Source organism: Lampetra planeri, chromosome 82 (genome assembly GCF_965212315.1).
Source record: "Lampetra planeri chromosome 82, kcLamPlan1.2.h2, whole genome shotgun sequence".
In the NCBI taxonomy this organism is placed as follows: Eukaryota; Metazoa; Chordata; class Hyperoartia; order Petromyzontiformes; family Petromyzontidae; genus Lampetra; species Lampetra planeri.
Window position 1 is genome coordinate 4,505,881 of NC_136186.1, and position 19,842 is coordinate 4,525,722.

The 19,842-nt window shown below is 42.9% G+C and overlaps 1 protein-coding gene across 1 annotated transcript; it reads left to right on the forward strand.

The window, feature by feature from the left end:
- The first annotated feature begins 452 nt into the window (after positions 1-452).
- LOC144738397 (uncharacterized) lies at positions 453-19,217 on the forward strand. Its single transcript, XM_078621432.1, has 3 exons — positions 453-772; positions 5,654-7,352; positions 14,698-19,217. The coding sequence occupies exons 2-3, from the start codon at positions 5,694-5,696 to the stop codon at positions 16,960-16,962; spliced, it is 3,924 nt and encodes a 1,307-aa protein (XP_078477558.1). The 5' UTR covers positions 453-772; positions 5,654-5,693; the 3' UTR covers positions 16,963-19,217.
- The last annotated feature ends 625 nt before the right edge of the window (positions 19,218-19,842 follow it).

The following is a 19,842-nucleotide window of genomic DNA, read 5'->3' on the forward strand; positions in this document are numbered from 1 at the left end:
CCCGGGCAACGCCGGGTACTAACCGCTATCTATATATAAAAGGAAAATTTGTGAATGTGTTGTGTTCAAAATGTTTAGCGTACTTCCCGACATGCAACAAACTTGAAATTTGCCATGTGGGTACTTTGCAAAATGTACACCATGCAAAAATTATAAAAATACACTTTTGTATTTAGGGGGGGGGGGGGGGGAATGACCAAGAAGTGTGTGGCAAGAATCGATATCTGCTGAGCGTTTCTGGTATCGATTAAACGGGAATAGGCCGATTCTAAAGAAATCTACAACCTTCGATTGCTTTGCGCGATCTAAAGAATCGAATCTTGACGCGCGAGCGTAAGTTTATTTTCCACCGCGCGTTGGGTTTTATTTAAATTTTTATTAATGAGATAATCATCTAAAAAAAAATTTCATTTGTATATGTTATGTTTTTAAGTTTTTTGAGAAGTTTTTCAATAAATGTTTCCCCCGGGCAACGCCGGGTGCTTCCCGCTAGTACCTAATAAATTAAACTGAAAATATCAACCGGCGGTTAATTAACATAATTTATTCATAAATACCGTCGCTCGTTCATTGCGACGGCTTCAGCATCCATGCCTCATCTCTGCACATGTGCCCGTCTCATTAACATAAGTTATTCAATTACACCGCCGCTCGTTGGGGGAGTGGATTGTGTTTTGAACCCCGCAAGTGACGTCATGTCACCTCCTGCTGCCGCGTGACGTCACGATATATCCGGAAGCTGCTGCACCGCGCGCGCTCTCACAGATCCGAGGTGAGAAGTTAACATCGTGGTGGTTGTTGTTGTCGTGGTGGTTGTTGTTGTTTACTCAGGTAGAGCCTCTCTCCGTCTTTCTCTCGTAGGGATATCAATTGAGTAGCAGCGAGTATGGAATCGATGTCCAGGTTGGAACATTACAACGCGGGGCCTGGCCACGCGGGGCCTTGCCTCCTGCCCTCGCCTGATTGCATTTGCTTTTATTCTCTGCTTAAGTTTAATTCGTCTTCATCTGGCTCACTACTTCATGGGACCTCCTTTGCCAGTAGCAACATATAAGAAGAGGTTTTTTCCCCCCTTTTTTGGCAACAAAACAGGTGTTAAGATATTCTTGGTACTTTTGGTAAAGTCACGTAGAAAGGAAATAATAAAGTAATACAATTTCTTGCTGTGGATTTCACACCTGACGATGATTGCTCGTGTTGCAGTCGAAACGTCGTGAGAATTATTTCATTTTATTGTTTTTCTTCTACGTGACTTTAGGTGTGAAAAACAGCAAGAAATGTTAAGAAAATTTTCTTGCTGTGTTTTTCACACCTGACGATGATTGCTCGTGTTGCAATCGAAACGTCGTGAGAAACTTTAATTGTTTAATATTTTTATTATTTTATTATTTCGCTTCTACTTGATGACTTTACCGAAAGAACCAAGAATATGAATCCCTGCAGTCAGGAAAGCTTCAAATCAAAATTTAGGTGTTAAGATGTTAAAACGCCGAACTGAAACCTTTTGCAAGGAATCGTGTCTGCAGCACGTTCCTTCGGAGTGGGCAGGTAGGAACTTGGTTGGACAGCGCATTCGTGCACGACAGCCAGACAATTCATACCTGGTGGGCAGTGTGGAACCTGTTGTTCCTACCTGCATAAAAGATAACTTGACTTGAGGCAGCCAGGCAGCCAGCCAGGTAGCCAGCCCCCTTAACTATCGGCCCCTCCCCCTTGCTTAGGCCCCTCCCATTACCCCCATCCCTTAGGCCCCTCCCCTGCCCAACCCCCCATATCCTTAGGCCCCTCCCCTGACCCCCCCTCCCTTAGGCCCCTCCTCTGAACCCCCCCCCTCAGGCCCCTTTCATGACTCCCCCCTTCCTTAGGCCCCTCCCCTGACCCTCCTCCCTTAGGCACCTCCCCTCTGCGTACCCGGCAGTAGGTCTCCACCAATCAAAGAGCTGTTTGTAAGGTCTCCACCAATCAAAGAGCTGTGTGTATTATATATTTATTTATGCACGACAGACAGACAATAAATCCCTGTTGGGCAGTGTGGAACATTGTTCCTACCTGTATTAACCACAATATACTTGCGATCAATATGCAAACAAAACACATGCTGTGATAATCTATGCATTGTCTGTGAAACTGATTGGTCCACACCAGAGACGGCTTTCTTTCGAGCCTAGTCTCAAACGGTGTTAGACCAGAGTACAGCACCAAAAGGCGTACAGCACAAATACAACACCACCATCAGAACAATGACAGCTCGGGGTGAGCAGCTACATCATGGGACCTCCTTTCCCAGTAGCAAAATATAAGAAGAGGCTTTTCCCCTTTTATCATTTACAGATTTGTACTATTTTTTTGTCTTGGGATATTTTTTTGTATACGGTTTCTCCGTGTTTATGTCAATTGGTTGGACCATCTCTAGCTCCACCCACCTACCTTGATGCACCAATCTCAGGCCTATATAAGACCTTGTCTCAGCAGCTTTTTCTCTCACATGAAGACGATTGCTTGTGTTGCGATCGAAACGTCGTGATCTATTATTTTCTATGTAACTTGACTTGACCGAAAGACCCAAATAGTATTAATTCCTTAAGTAACGAAAGCTTTAAATAAATAAATAACTATGTAGTTTGAGAAGCTCCCAATGCACCATTGGGACCTCCTTTGCCAGTAGCAAAATATGATACAGTGATACCTCTGTTCACGAACGCTTCTGTTCACGAACAACTCGGTTCACGAACAGAAAAGTTCATAAAAATATGCTCCGGTTCACGAACTCCGCTTCAGTTCACGAACAGGAGCCGCGGCCATTTTAATGCTATTTCCAGGCTGTCACATGGTCGTGACTTCCTGTAGGAAGATCGTGGAGAGAAGAAGAGACACAGAAAGAAGTACTGTGAGTACTGTGAAGACACTTTCAGTGACTTTTTGCTTTTTGGTGTGCTTTTTAGCACATACAGTACTGTACTGTACTACTGTACTGTACAATACTGTACTTACTGTATTGTACAGTTCACCTGTTTGAGTGCTTACTGAAGTCATCTCAACCAAGGTTAGTGTTCTCTCTTTATACATTACTATACTGTACAGTACTAATGTGTATTGTAATTTGTTTCATATTTTTGTGCTTCAAAAACCAAAAAAAAAAGGTCAGAACGGATTAACCGGATTTACATTGAACCCTATGGGAAAATGTGCCTCAGTTCACGACCAATTCGGTTCGCGACCAGAGTCAGTTCACGAATTAAGTTCGTGAACTGAGGTATCACTGTAATTGTTTTTTTACCCTTTTATCTGGCAACAAAACTGATACCTTTTTTTTTACAAGAAGTCATGTTTGCACTGTCCTTGAAATTGATTGGTCCACACCCGAGACAGCTTTTCTTAGCCGAGTCTCACATGGTGTTGGACCAGATGACGCCAAAAGGCGTACAACTCAAAGACAATGCACCATCAGAGTGTGAGAGGTCTGGGTAAGCATTTACACCATTGGAACCTCCTTTGCCAGTAGCAAAATATGATAGTTGTTTTTTTTACCCTTTTATCTGGCAACAAAACTGACACCTTTTTTGAGTTGTACGCCTTTTTGGCGTCATCTGGTCCAGCACCATATTAACTGCCTTGCAGGTATGATGCAGGGCAGTTAATAGATATTTTCTCTGCAACAACGATGAGGTCGGAAGAGCGACGCCCACATGAATAGGTGGAACGCTGGGTTCCTAAAACCTAGCAAGACAGTGGGGAGCACAGCTGGTTCATCTGACAGTCATCCCTTGACACCTGGATCATTCCCATTACCTGCTGACAAGGAATTCACACTTACATGGCCTTAAATTTCACCTATCATGGCATTAGCACTGGGATAAGGTTACTTGCAATTCGTCATGAATGGTGGATTTTTGTTTATATATGTTAATGATGCGTGTGAAATGTACGTGTATTTAGGAGTTTATCTTTGTGGGGAGCTGTGGTGCAGTTATTTCACTGCATTATGAACTCAACAATTAGTTTGATTATCACCGACAGCAAACATGATTGATAAGTGAAAGCTGAACTGCTTGTGGGACTCTGCTATGTTGATTGAGCTTAAATTAATTACATGGTGAAGTGAGGAAGCGTCAATACTGAGCAGATGAAGGCGGCCAGGCATGGTTCTGGACACACCACCACTTTTTACCATGCCAGTGTTTGACAGTGTCAAGTTTGTATTTGCAGTAAATTATATTCACTATTGAACATGGAGGTTAAATCAAAACAATCGCTTATTTAGTTTCCCTCTGGAACTTTTTGGAAGAATGGAAACAGGAAAACAGGACCCTGCGGGGTGGGCTGGTAGGAACGAATAACCAAAGAATATAAACATAATGTATTATTACACTTGTTTAGCCAGGAAAGCCCAACTGAGTCTTAAGGTTTTTGTAGGGTCCTACCAAGTGTTTGCAGTAGGGGGCGATGTTGCTACACCGAATTGGACAATACAAAGGGAGAGTGTGAGGCCAAGGTCTAGGCTTTAGGCCTAGCTGTAGGCGTTAGGCTGCTGTGAGTTAATTTTTAATTTAAATGTTTTAATTATTTATGTAAAAGCTTTAAATGTAAATGTTTCTATTTAAAAACATCAGGGAATGTAACAATGTTAAATATTAACTCCCTTTCACACACGCGGGGGTACGATACGAAGGGAGAGTTTGAGGCCTATTTCTAGGCTTTAGGCCTAGCTGTAGGCTTTAGGCCGCCGTGAGTTAATTTTAAATTTAAATGTTTTTATTATTTATGTAAAAGCTTTACATATAAATGCTTCTATTTAAAAGCATCAGGGAATGTAACATTGTTAAACATTAACTCCCTCGCACACACGCGGGGTACGATACGAAGGGAGAGTTTGAGGCGTAGGTCGAGGCTTTAGGCCTAGCTGTAGGCTTTAGGCCGCTGTGAGTAAAATTTTAATTTAAAAGTTTTAATTAAAAGCTATCTCAAGGAATTATAAGGGATTGTTACACTTGTTTAGCCAGGAAAGCCTTATTAATTTAAATGTTATAATTAAAAGCTATCTGAGGGAATTATAAGGGAATGTTACACTTGTTTAGCCAGGAAAGCGTCACGGAGTCTAAAGGTTTTTGTAGGGTCATGTCAAGTGTTTGCAGTAGGGGGCGATGTTGCTACACGGACGGACGGACGGACGATATAATCTATTGTAGGCTGGTCCACTTCGTTCCTACCAGTATTAACAGCACATATGCTGCTGAAGTTCGATCTGTTCATCCAAGCATTCAAGCAAATCTGAGCCTGGCTTCACACCTCTAAAGTTGCGATTGAACATTTATTTATGCATTTCCGCATAATACAAATAGTATTATTCCCAACAGCCTTTGCTATGTTAGCTGAAATTTGCTTTGATTAATACTACTTTTGCAGCCAGGCTGCCGAAATTGTGTGCTTGGTGTTTTGGGTTAACATTTATTTTGAAGATACTCAGGCTTCCAGGCATATTTATAACCTTTTGGCCTATCATTGTGTGTCTTAACAGCCCGTGTGATGAATTGGGGATAATCTTGAATATATTAATAAATATAGACGTGTAAGTCATGTGTGACTGTGTATATATATTCATTCCTCTGTGCCTCGATACTGATGAAGATGGTGTGGACATTTTTTCTGTCTGCAGCTGATGCTTCTTCTGATGCTTCCTCTGCAGAATTGGTGTGATGGAGCAAAGGCACTCAGCGCGGCTCGGTAGACAAAGACAACAATGGGACCAGTATGCAAACAGCATGGATTGTACTGGAAATTTTACACAGGACCAGAGATCTCCAATGGGAGAGAAACCCTTCAAGTGCACTGTGTGTGGGAAGGCATTTTCAAGTTCATTTAATCTTAAAATACACCAGAGAACACACACAAGAGATAAAGCCTTCAAGTGCAGTGTGTGTGAGATGTCATTTTCACAGTCATCTAATCTTAAAATCCACCAGCGAATACACACAGGAGATAAACCCTTCAAGTGCAGTGTGTGTGAGATGGCATTTTCACATTCATCAAATCTTAAAAGGCACCATAGAACGCACAAAGGAGAGAACCCCTTGAAGTGCAGTGTGTGTGAGATGGCATTTTCACATTCATCAAATCTTAAAATCCACCAGAGAACGCACAAAGATAAATCCTTTAAGTGCACTGTGTGTGGAAAGGCATTTTCAAGTTCATCTCATCTTAAAATACACCAGAGAACACACACAGGAGAGAAACCCTTCAAGTGCAGTGTGTGTGAGATGGCATTTTCACAGTCATCTAGTATTAAAATCCACCAGAGAATACACACAGGAGATAAAGCCTTCAAGTGCAGTGTGTGTCAGATGGCATTTTCACAGTCATCTAGTCTTAAAATCCACCAGAGAACACACACAGGAGATAAACCCTTCAAGTGCACTGTGTGTGAGATGGCATTTTCACGGTCATCCAATCTTAAAATGCACCAGAGAACGCACACAGGAGAGAAAGCCTTTAAGTGCAGTGTGTGTGGGAAGGCATTTTCAAGTTTATATTATCTTAAAATACACCAGAGAATGCACACAGGAGAGAAACCCTTCAAGTGCAGTGTGTGTGGGAAGGCATTTTCAAGTTCGTCTTATCTTAAAATACACCAGAGATCACACACAGGAGAAAAACCCTTCAAGTGCAGTGTGTGTGAGATGGCATTTTCACGGTCATCACATCTTAAAAAGCACCAGAGAACGCACACAGGAGAGAAACCCTTTAAGTGCAGTGTGTGTGGGAAGGCATTTTCATGTTCATATTATCTTAAAATGCACCAGAGAACACACACAGGAGAGAAAGCCTTGAAGTGCACTGTGTGTGGGAAGGCATTTTCAAGTTCAAATTATCTTACAATACACCAGAGAACACACACAGGAGAGAAACCCTTCAAGTGCACTCTGTGCGGGAAGGCGTTTGCACGGTCATCACATCTTTATAGACACCAAAGAACACACAGGCATCAGAAGACCCCCAAAGAGTGTAGTCTGAAATCGACTTGTGAAAGTCAAAGTGCTGCAATAAGCTCATCCCTCCTGAAAAAAGAACCAGAAGTAAATTCCAGCTTGGACACTATGAAATGTATCAAGGTGAAATTTGAAGAGGCGACAGTGACCAGCGAAGAAGTGACAGTGAAGAGCGAAGAAGTGAAGGTAAAATGTGAAGATGAACATTCAACTCCAAAATCGGACCTTAACATCAATGGAGGCAACGTGAAACAGGAGGAGAATTCTGACTATGAGGCAGAGCAAGGCAACTCCCAGCAGTTTGTGGAAGTGGAGGTGTGGGTGGACTTCTTAGACAATACAAAGTCAAATGGAGAACCTGTAGATGTGTAAGCTTGAGACAATGAAGCTCCAATAGATTCACATTTGTCACAGGCCTTTAATGAAAAGAACGTGAAGTTGAATACTCCATTCCTAGGTTCAACCTGCAGAGTAAGAGCGGTCAGTATTTGCGGACCTGTGGGTTGGGTAGATCTCTAACTAGGAGCGAGAGCCAATAAGCTCCCAAGCATTTACTATGTTATAATAATATTAGCATTTATATGGTGCTTGCTTAATCGCCTCAGCAACTCGGAGTTTTGTATCATCTCATCACAAATACTTAAAGAGCACGCCTTTTGGCGTCCTCTGGATTAACACCGTTTGATACTAGGCTCTAAAGACAGCTGTCTCTGGTGTGGACCAATCAGTTTCAAAGACAATGCATATGTTGTGTCCTATGACTAACCACACGGTGATCCGAGGGGAGAGAAATTCACGTAAAGACAGAGACACGACCCATACATCGAGACTACTGCGAGTTACAGAAGACTACAAGCGACAGAGAGTACTGCGACGGGCAGACTCCGGGGCATGGCCTCGAGATCAACAATGGGTGTTGTCTCGCAGAGAAGAGGGGCGAGGTGATGCTTGGTGCTGAGTTCGACATGGACCGACAGAGTATCGCTGAGAGTTTTATTCTACATTCATCCTGATGTTTTGAGTCTCTTGCAAAGTCAAGGATTGCGATAAGTTGTATTGTACTAAGCTTTCACAGTTGTTTAAGAGGTGTGCGAATACAATTTACAAGTTTTGAGAGTGAGTGCCAGCTCCCACGAGCTGCTGCAGCCCGAGAGATAGAGTGACGAGCAACGACGAGCAATCAACCGGGAGAAAGGGTGGAAGCCCAAGCATCGACCAAGCCAGCATCGCAGAGAACCAGCTGCACACTCAACCAGGCATCGCCAGAGAGCACGGAGCCGGAGAGAGAGCACAGCAGCGCCACCGAGCACGGGTGTCAGCTGCCAGCGGACGAGCGGCGAGCGCTGTCGAGCACCTTCAAAGACAAGCGTCGTGCCGACTCAGCTCATCCAGCAGGGGAAAGAGCCTGACCAGCCGCCCGTGAGGAAGAGGAGAGCGCCGTGGGTTCGACCCACACGCACCGACCAGCACCAGCTGTGAACCAAGACGAGTGAGGAACGGCGACCAGCAGACGAGCTGCGGGCGCTATCTGACGACGGAATCATCGCGCACCGCCGACGGCAAGCGTCGTGCCGACTCTTCATTCAGCAGTGGGCAGCAGCTCCAGCTGCCGCCAAGCGAGAGAGAGCGAGGAAGCTGTGTGTGTGATCTTCCCCCACACATTCTCGCCACGTATCACCCAGCGTCTGCTTGACGCAAAGAATTGATCAAGGAGACAAAACCACCAAACACACATACCAGGACTAATAATGAGAAGAATAATGATAAGAGAGTGTCAACTATTAGCTGATAATGAAGGACATTGCTGCCCATTGAGTCACGTGGATACGGTCGTTCAGAAGTATTTTATTCGTTCTTTTTGTTTATTTTAACTGTACCGATGAATTCATTGACGAAACTAAACGTTTATAACCTATGTTACGAATCCACACACTCACAGGGAGACTTGTGTTGAAATATTTATTTTGATCACAGAATCTTGCCCGCGAATTTATTGTAGCATTAGCCAATTGATAAGGATTTGCTCAAGCAGGCACACTGCCGCACACCATTGTTCCAAGACATTTAGTTAATTGCATAATCTACCAATGAATTCATTGAGGTCTACTTTTGCATTCGGGACATGTTTCTTTATTGCCGTTCGTATGAATATCGTCACATTTATTTTTACGGACTTTTTACTATCGCCGTATATGCTCGCGTTACTCTGAGAAATTAACCGATTGCTCTGTTACCCAGTTTAACAACGTAATCATTGAGGGTTTTAAATGTACGGATCAATGAGGAGCACATCTCCAGGAGTACTGTGTTGACAATTCCAAGCACAAGAGTAGGTTTTAATTTACCAGCTGGGAGAAAGGCCTTGGCTCAGTCTCTTTCAAAATCTCTGCTAGTGTTTGAAACATGTCAAAAGTTCCAATGTTCACTCGTCGCCCCCATAATTCCAGTTTGGCTTTGAATGCAGCCACTTTATCTGCCGAATTGAACAGAGTTGTCGATCTCCCCTGAAATTACAGATTGAGTACGTTGAGCAGGCTGAATATGTCACACAAGTGAGCAACTTTTGCGACCCATTCTGTGTCACTGAAATGTGCTGCTAGTGGTGACTGTTATTCTAAAAGATATCTCTGGAGTGGCTCTCACAACTCAAAAACTCTGGCCAGTGATCAACCTTTAGAAAGCCATCTCACTTCTGTGTTTTAGAGATGATGTGTGGTGAGCGCGCTGCGCTACGAACCCGGCGACCCGAGTTCGATTCCCGCTCACGGCCACCACGATTATTTTTTACTTGTCCTGGGCTTCCCCTAGGTCGACTCAGCCTCAAACGAGTAACTGATGTGTTGTGTGAACATCGCCACTGGGGAGACAAAGGCGGCCGGGCGTGGTGAATCCAAGTCCCGGTATATAAAAGGAAAATTTGTGAATGTGTTGTCTGTTCAAAATGTTTAGCGTACTTCCCGACATGCAACAAACTTGAAATTTGGCATGTGGATACTTTGCAAAATGTACACCATGCACAAATTATAAAAATACACTTTTGTATTTGGGGGGGGGGGTATGACCATGAAGTGTGTGGCGAAAATCGTTATCTGCTGAGCGTTTGTGGTATCCATCAAACGGGAATAAGCTGATTCTAAAGAAATCTACAACCTTCAATTCGTTTGCGCGATCGTAAGTTTATTTTCCACCGCACGTTGGGTTTTATTTAAATGTATTTAAATTTTAATTAATGAGATAATCTTCTTGGTTCTTTCGGTAAAGTCACGTAGAAGGGAAGTAATAAAATTATTATAAAAAAAACATAAAATAAAAAAGTATTTAAAAAATATATAATAGAATTTTAATGTTTCATTTATTATTTATAAATATTTATAATTTATTTTTATTTTATTGCTTCCCTTCTACGTGACTTTACCGAAAGAACCAAGATGAATCCCTGCAGTCACGAAAGCTTTAAATCGAAATTTAATGAGATATTCATCAAAAAAAATTGTATTTGTATATGTTATGTTTAAATTTTTTTTTGATAAGTTTTTCAATAAATGTTTCCCCCGGGCAACGTCGGGTGCTTCCCGCTAGTACCTAATAAATTAAACTGAAACTATCAACTGGCGGTTAATTAACATAATTTATTCACGCTTAATCACGGCACATGAGCCCGTCTCAACATAATTTATTCAGTTACACCGCCGATCGTTGGGGGAGGGGATTGTGTGTTGAACCCCGCAAATGACGTCATGTCACCTGCTGCCGCGTGACGTCACGAGCTGCTACACCGCGCTCGCTCATATCCGAGGTGAGAAGTTAACATCGTGGTTGTTGTCCTGGTGGTGGTTGTTGTTTACCCAGGTAGAGCCTCTCTCCGTCTCTCTCTCGTAGGGATATCAATTGAGTAGCAGCGAGTATGGAAGCGATGTCCAGGTTGGAACATTACAACGCGGGGCCTGGCCACGCGGGGCCTTGCCTCCTGCCCTCGCCTGATTGCATTTGCTTTAATCCTCTGCTTAAGTTTAATTCGTCTTCATCTGGCTCACTACTTCATGGGACCTCCTTTGCCAGTAGCAACATATAAGAAGAGGTTTTTCCCCTTTTCTGGCAACTGAAACAGGTGTTAAGATATTCTTGGTTCTTTCGGTAAAGTCACGTAGAAGGGAAATAATAAAGTAATACAATTTATTGCTGTGGATTTCACACCTGACGATGATTGCTCGTGATGCAGTCGAAACATCGTGAGAATTTATTTTATTTTATTGTTTTTCTTCTACGTGACTTTAGGTGTGAAAAACAGCGAGAAATCTTAGGAAAAATTTCTTAATGTTTTTCACACCTGATTGCTCGTGTTGCAGTCGAAACGTAATACGTGTTTTTTCTTTAATTGTTTTTCTTTTACGTGACTTTAGGTGTGAAAAACAGCAAGAATTTTTAGAAAATTTCGGAAAATTCTTGCTGTGTCTTTCACACCTGACGATGATTGCTCGTGTTGCAGTCGAAACGTCGTGAGAATTTATTTGTTTTTATTTTGTTTTTCTTTTACGTGACTTTAGGTGTGAAAAACAGCAAGAAATTTGCTGTGTTTTTCACACGTGATTGCTCGTGTTGCAGTCGAAACGTCGAGAGATTTTTTACATTTTATTGTTTTTCTTCTACGTGACTTTAGGTGTGAAAAACAGCAAGAAAATTTTTGAAAAATTTCTTGCTGTGTTTTTCACACCTGACGATGATTGCTCGTGTTGCAATCGAAACGTCGTGAGAAATTTTAATTGTTTCATATTTTATTATTTTATTATTTACCTTCTACTTGATGACTTTACCGAAAGAACCAAGAATATGAATCCCTGCAGTCACGAAAGCTTTAAATAAACGCCGAACTGAAACCTTTTGCAACGAATCTTGTCTGCATTAACCACAATATACTCGCGATCAATATGCAAACAAAACAAATGCTGTGATAATCTATGCATTGTCTGTGAAACTGATTGGTCCACACCAGAGACGGCTTTCTTTCGAGCCTAGTCTCAAACGGTGTTAGACCAGAGGACAGCGCCAAAAGGCGTACACAGCACAAAGACAACGCCACCATCAGAACAATGACAGCTCGGGGTGAGCAGCTACATCATGGGACCTCCTTTCCCAGTAGCAAAATATAAGAAGAGGCTTTTCCCCTTTTATCATTTACAGATTTGTACTATTTTTTGTCTTAGGATATTTTTTGTATACGGTTTCTCCGTGTTTATTTCAATTGGTTGGACCATCTCTAGCTCCACCCACCGACCTTGATGCACCCATCTCAGGCCTATATAAGACCTTGTCTCAGCAGCTTTTTCTCTCACCTGAAGACGATTGCTTGTATTGCGATCGAAACATCGTGATCTATTATTTTCTATTTACGCGACTTGACCGAAAGACCCAAAGAGTATTAATTCCTGCAGTCACGAAAGCTTTAAATCAATAAATTACTACGTATTTGGTTCTTTCGGTAAAGTCACGTATAAAGATAAAATAGTAAATTAAATAATAGCATACGACGTTTTGATTGCAACACAAGCAATCATCATCAGGTATAATGAAATAGCAACAAAATCTAACCAGAAAACTATAGACAGACATATAAGCAGACAGATATCACCAAGATACATAGAGCAACACAGGTACAGAGAGGGGGGATCGTCTCTGTGGGGTGGCCTTAAATAGACAGAGGGGGGCGGAGGCAGAGATAGGGAGGGGTTAGAGAAAAAATGTACATGTCAATGAGTACGAAGAAACGCGTAGTAAAGTACGCAGGCTTGAACATTAGGAGAGAGGGAGAGAGAACACACTAAATTAAATAACCTAGCAAAATATCGAAATGTTATGTAATACGACACAGAGAGTCGGTCAACACACAATTAACGCATAGCCTGGTCGATTACGTATTTCAAAGATTGCTAAGTTAGAATTTAAGTGTGAAAATTCCAAAGAAAGACAAAACATAAAAAACAAGAGGAACGGAGACACACAGACAGAGCAGAACATAAGAACGACAAAAAACGAGTGTAGACAGAAAAAAGTGCACTAAATATACAGGCAGAGAGAGAGAACAAAAAACCCAGAGAGAGAGAAAAAGGTAAACTTAGAACTTCCCCGTAGAAGTGGTTCAATCTTAATTTTGGGTTTTTTGTTTAAAATACCAATGTGATAAAAATGAAACTCTTACTCAAGAAAAACAGAAATGAATAATAAAATAAAACCGATGCCACGCATATAAAGGATTTGTAGTGAAAAACTTTGTTTTTACGGGTTAATTTTTTAGAAACTAACGAATAAAGCTGTGATTCTTCTTGGCCACAGATATTACTGTGTGGATTCAGAATACGAACTTATTTAAATTACCATCTCTGCTGGCTTATACAATGAAGGCTGGCCTGCCTATGATTCATACAACCAGACTTTATTGTATTAGAAGCTTACAGATCCTTAAGATATCAATATAGAATATAATCTTGAGTCTCTTTGGCAGGCGATCGGACTGCCGATGACTGGTGCCGGCAGTGTCAAGATTGGCCTCTGTGGAGGAGGTCCGTGAGGTATGCTGCAGGGTAGTTAATATATATTTTCTCTGCAACAACGATGAGGTCGGAAGAGCGACGCCCACATGAATAGGTGGAACGCTGGGTTCATAAAACCCAGCAAGACAGTGGGGAGCACAGCTGGTTCATCTGTCAGTCATCCCTTGACACCTGGATCATTCCCATTACCTGCTGACAAGGAATCCACACTTACATGGCCTTAAATTGCACCTATCATGGCATTAGCACTGGGATAAGGTTACTTGTAATTCGTCATGAATGTTGTATTTTTGTTTATATATGTTAATGATGCATGTGAAATGTATGTGTATTTAAGAGTTTATCTTTGTGGGGAGCTGTGGTGCAGTTATTTCACTGCATTATGAACTCAACAATTAGTTTGATTATCACCGACAGCAAACATGATTGAAAAGTGAAAGCTGAACTGCTTGTGGGCCTCTGCTATGTTGATTGATCTTAAATTAATTACATGGTGAAGGGAGGAAGCGTCAATACTGAGCCGATGAAGGCGGCCAGGCATGGTTCTGGACACACCACCACTTTTTACCATGCCAGTGTGTGACAGTGTCAAGTTTGTATTTGCAGTAACTTATATTAACTATTGAACATGGAGGTTAAATCAAAACAATCGTTTATTTTAGTTCCCCTCTGGAACTTTTTGGAAGAATGGAAACAGGAAATTAACAGCACATATGCTGCTGAAGTTAGATCTGTTCATCCAAGCATTCAAGCAAATCTGAGCCTGACTTCACACCTCTAAAGTCACGATTGAACATTTATTTATGCATTTCTGCATAATACAAATAGTATTATTCCCAACAGCCTTTGCTATGTTAGCTGAATTTTGCTTGTATAAATACTACTTTTGCAGCCAGGCTGCCGAAATTGTGTGCTTGGTGTTTTGGGTTAACATTTATTTTGAAGATACTAGGGCTTCCAGGCATATTTATAACCTTTTGCCTCTCATTGTGTGCCTTAACAGCCGGTGTGATGAATTGGAGATAATCCTGAATATATGAATAAATATAGACGTGTAAGTCATGTGTGACTGTGTATATATTCACTCCTCTGTGCCTCGATACTGATGAAGATGGTGTGGACAATTTTTTTCTGTCTGCAGCTGATGCTTCTTCTGATGCTTCCTCTGCAGAATTGGTCTGATGGAGCAAAGGCACTCAGCGCGGCTCGGTAGACAAAGACAACAATGGGACCAGTATGCAAATAGCATGGATTCTACTGGAAATTTTACACAGGACCAGAGATCTCCAATGGGAGAGAAGGCCTTCAAGTGCAGTGTGTGTGAGATGGCATTTTCAAGTTCATCTTATCTTAAAATACACCAGAGAACACACAATGAAGAGAAACTCTTCAGGTGCACTGTGTGTGAGATGGCATTTTCAAGTTCATCTTATCTTAAAATACACCTGAGAACACACACAGGAGAGAAACCCTTCAAGTGCACTGTGTGTGGAAAGGCATTTCCATGGTCATCAGGTTTACAGATCCACCAGAGAACACACACAGGAGAGAAACCCTTCAAGTGCACTGTGTGTGAGATGGCATTTTCACAGTCATCTAATCTTACAATCCACCAGAGAACGCACAAAGGAGAGAGCCCCTTCGGGTGTAGTGTGTGTGGAAAGGCATGTTCAAGTTCATTTTATCTTAAAATACACCTGAGAACACACACAGGAGAGAAACCCTTCAAGTGCAGTGTTTGTGGGAAGGCATTTTCAAGTTCATTTTATCTTAAAATACACCAGAGAACACACACAGGAGAGAAACCCTTTAGGTGTAGTGTGTGTGGGAAGGCATTTTCAGATTCATCTGCTTTTAAAAAACACCAGAGAACACACACAGGAGAGAAACCCTTCAGGTGTAGTGTGTGTGGTAAGGCATTTTCATTTTCATCTGCTCTTAAAAAACACCAGAGAACACACACAGGAGAGAAACCCTTCATGTGTAGTATATGTGGGAAGGCATTTTCATTTTCATCTGCTCTTAAAATACACCAGAGAACACACACCGTAGAGAAACCCTTCAAGTGCACTGTGTGTGGGAAGGCATTTTCAAGTTCATTTTATCTTAAAATACACCAGAGAACACACACAGGAGAGAAACCCTTTAGGTGTAGTGTGTGTGGGAAGGCATTTTCAGATTCATCTGCTTTTAAAAAACACCAGAGAACACACACAGGAGAGAAACCCTTCAGGTGTAGTGTGTGTGGGAAGGCATTTTCATTTTCATCTGCTCTTAAAAAACACCAGAGAACACACACAGGAGAGAAACCCTTCAGGTGTAGTATATGTGGGAAGGCATTTTCATGTTCATCTGCTCTTAAAATACACCAGAGAACACACACAGGAGAGAAACCCTTCAAGTGCACTGTGTGTGGGAAGGCATTTGCACAGTCACCACAGCTTCATAGCCACCAGAGAACACACACAGGAGAGAAACACTTCAAGTGCACTGTGTGTGGGAAGGCACTTTCAAGTTCATCTTATCTTAAAATACACCAGAGAACACACACAGGAGAGAAACCCTTCAAGTGCACTGTGTGTGAGAAGGCATTTGCATGGACATCAGGTTTACAGATCCACCAGAGAACACACACGGGAGAGAAAGCCTTCAGGTGTAGTGTGTGTGGGAAGGCATTTTCAAGTTCGTCTTATCTTAAAATACACCAGAGAATACACACAGGATATAAACCCTTCAAGTGCAGTCTGTGTGGGAAGGCATTTTCACAGTCATCTAATCTTAAAAGCCACCAGAGAACGCACAAAGGAGAGAACCCCTTCAAGTGCAGTGTGTGTGAGATGGCATTTTCACAGTCATCTAATCTTAAAATCCACCAGAGAACGCACACAGGAGAGAAACCCTTCAAGTGCAGTGTGTGTGAGAAGGCATTTTCAAGTTCATCAAATCTTAAAATACACCAGAGAACACACACAGGAGGGAAACCCTTCAAGTGCACTGTGTGCGGGAAGGCGTTTGCACAGTCACCACAGCTTGATAGACACCAGAGAACACACAGGCATCAGAAGACCCCCAAGGAGTGTAGTCTGAAATCGACTTGTGAAAGTCAAAGTGCTGCAATGAGCCCATCCCTCCTGAAAAAAGAACCAGAAGTAAATTCCAGCTTGGACACTATGAAATGTATCAAGGTGAAATTTGAAGAGGCGACGGTGAAGAGCGAAGAAGTGACAGTGAAGAGCGAAGAAGTGAAGGTCAAATGTGAAGATGAACATTCAACTCCAAAATCGGACCTTCACATCAATGGAGGCAACGTGAAGCAGGAGGAGAATTCTGACTGTGAGGCAGAGCGAGGCAACTCCCAGCAGTTTGTGGAAGTGGAGGTGTGGGTGGACTTCTTAGACAATACAAAGTCAAATGGAGAACCTTTAGATGTATAAGCTTGAGACAATGCAGCTCCAATAGATTCACATTTGTCACAGGCCTTTATTGAAAAGAACGTTAAGTTGAACACTCCATTCCTAGGTTCAACCTGCAGAGTAAGAGCGGTCAGTATTTGTGGACCTGTGAGTGGGGTAGATCTCTAACTAGGAGCGAGAGCCAATAAGCTCCCAAGCATTCACTATGTTATAATAATATTAGCATTTATATGGTGCTTGCTTAATCGCCTCAGCAACTCTGAGTTTTGTATCATATCTCATCACAAACACTCGAAGAGCACGCCTTTTGGAGTCCTCTAGGTTACCACCGTTTGATACTAGGCTCGAAAGAAAGCTGTCTCTGGTGTGGACCAATCAGTTTCAAAGACAATGTATATGTTGTTTCCTATGACTAACCACACGGTGATCCGAGGGGCGAGAAATTCACGTAAAGACAGAGACACGACCCATACATCGAGACTACTGCAAGTTACAGAAGACTACAAGCGACAGAGAGTACTGTGACGGGCAGACTCCGGGGCATGGCCTCGAGATCAACAATGGGTGTTGTGTCTCGCAGAGAAGAGCGGGCGACGTGATGCTCGGTGCTGAGTTCGCCATGGACCGACAGAGTATCGCTGAGAGTTTTATTCTACATTCATCCTGATGTTTTGAGTCGCTTGCAAAGTCAAGGATTGCGATAAGTTGTATTGTACTAAGCTTTCACAGTTGTTTAAGAGGTGTGCAAATACAATTTACAAGTTTTGAGTGTGAGTTCCAGCTCCCACGAGCAGCTGCGATCGGCAGGCTCCGGGGAACCTGCCCCCGTGACTGGCACATCGTCAACGAGCTGCACCAGCAGAAGCCACGAGTCTACGAAATCAACACAAAGAGTTACTTACTGCAAGCAGCAAGCTCTGGGGTGGGAATTCTGCAATCAACCAAGGATGAGGCTTGCCGAGTAGCAATTGGTCACCGAGTACGAGCTCGGCGCTGACAGAAGAAGTATCGCTCAGAGTTATTCTACACTGAGTGCCAGCTCCCATGAGCAGCTGCAGCCCGAGAGATAGAGTGTCGAGTAACGACGAGCAATCAACCGGGAGAAAGGGTGAAAGTCCAATTATCGACCAAGCCGGCATCGTAGAGAACCAGCTGCACGCGCAACCAGGCATCGCCAGAGAGCACGGAGCTGGAGAGAGAGCGCAGCAGCGCCACCGAGCAAGCGTGTCAGCTGCCAGCAGACGAGCGGCGAGCGCTGTCGAGCACCTTCAAAGACAAGCATCATGCCGACTCAGCTCATCCAGCAGGGAAAAGAGCCTGACCAGCCGCCCGTGAGGAAGAGGAGAGCGCCGTGTGGGTTCGACCCACACGCACCGACCAGCACCAGCTGTGAACCAAGACACGAGTGAGGAACGGCGACTAGCAGACGAGCTGCGGGCGCTATCTGACGACGGAATCATCGCGCACCGCCGACGTCGAGCGTCGTGCCGACTCTTCATCCAGCAGTGGGCAGCAGCTCCAGCTGCCGCCGAGCGAGAGAGAGAGAGCGAGGAAGCTGTGTATATGACCCTGCCCCACACTCGCATACCACGTATCATCCAGCGTTTACCTGACGCGTAGAATTGATCAAGGAGACAAAACCACCAAACACACACATACCGGGACTAATAATAATAAGAATAATGATAAGAGTGTGTCAAGTATTAGCTGATAGTGAAGAACATTGCTGCCATTGAGTCACGTGGATACGGTCATTGAGAAGTTTTTTAGTCGTTCTTTTTGTTAATTGACGAAACTAAAACGTTTAGAAACCTACGTTACGAATCCACACACTCACAGGGAGACTATTGTGTTGAAATCTTTCTTTTGATCACAGAATCTTGCCCGCGATTTTATTGAAGCCTTAGCCAATTGATAAGCATTTGCTGAAGCAGGCACACTGCCGCACACTATTGTTCCAAGACATTTAGTTAATTACATAATCTACCAATGAATTCATTGCGGTCTTCTTTTGCATTCGGGACATGTTTAAATATTGCCGTTCGTATGAATATCATCACATTTATTTTTAAGGACTTTTTCCTATGCTCGCGTTACTTTTAGGAATTAACCGATTGCTCTGTTACCCAGTTTAACAACGTAATCATGGAGGGTTAAATTTACCGATCAATGAGGAGCACATCTCCAGGAGTATTTTGTTGACAATTCCAAGCGTAAGAGTTTGCATATTAGAGTGTTATGTTGTTGTTTATAAATTAAAGTTGCTTAACACAGAAGTGTCTGAGTGATTCCTTCCTAAGTTCATGCATAATGATCTTAATTATAAGAACTTCATCCTTCGGCGAGATCTGAATTCTGAGACCTGATAGAATTACACTAAGACATAATCAGCAAAAGTTATAGCGATAATCTTTGTATTATCACGATTATTAAGAAGACAATTTTTTCACGGACCCGCGGGGGGGGGGGAGGGGGAGGATGGTTTCATGATGATTCAAGCGCACTATATTTATTGTGCACTTTATTTATATTATTATTACATTGTAATATTAAATAATTATACGACTCACCATAATGCAGAAATGTCGGGGCTACTGCCCCCCGATTCCTCTCTGTGTGACATAACTCTCGGCTGGCCACTTTAGCCCCCCTTTGTTCATTCAAACACCCTCCGCGTGCCTTCCCTCAAACATTGGTAATAACTAGCCGCATGCTACTGTTCAACTCCGTGCACGCTCTAGAAATCGCATGGCAGCTGGGGGTTGGAGGTCAGAGGGCAGTGGCGTTGCTCGCACACGCGCGGCCACCGTGAGCGGGTGATAACGCTCGTTTAAAGGGGCCGTGGGACCGGTGTTTACGGTGGGTGTGAGCCCTCACGCAGCACGCGTCTCCACAGCGACA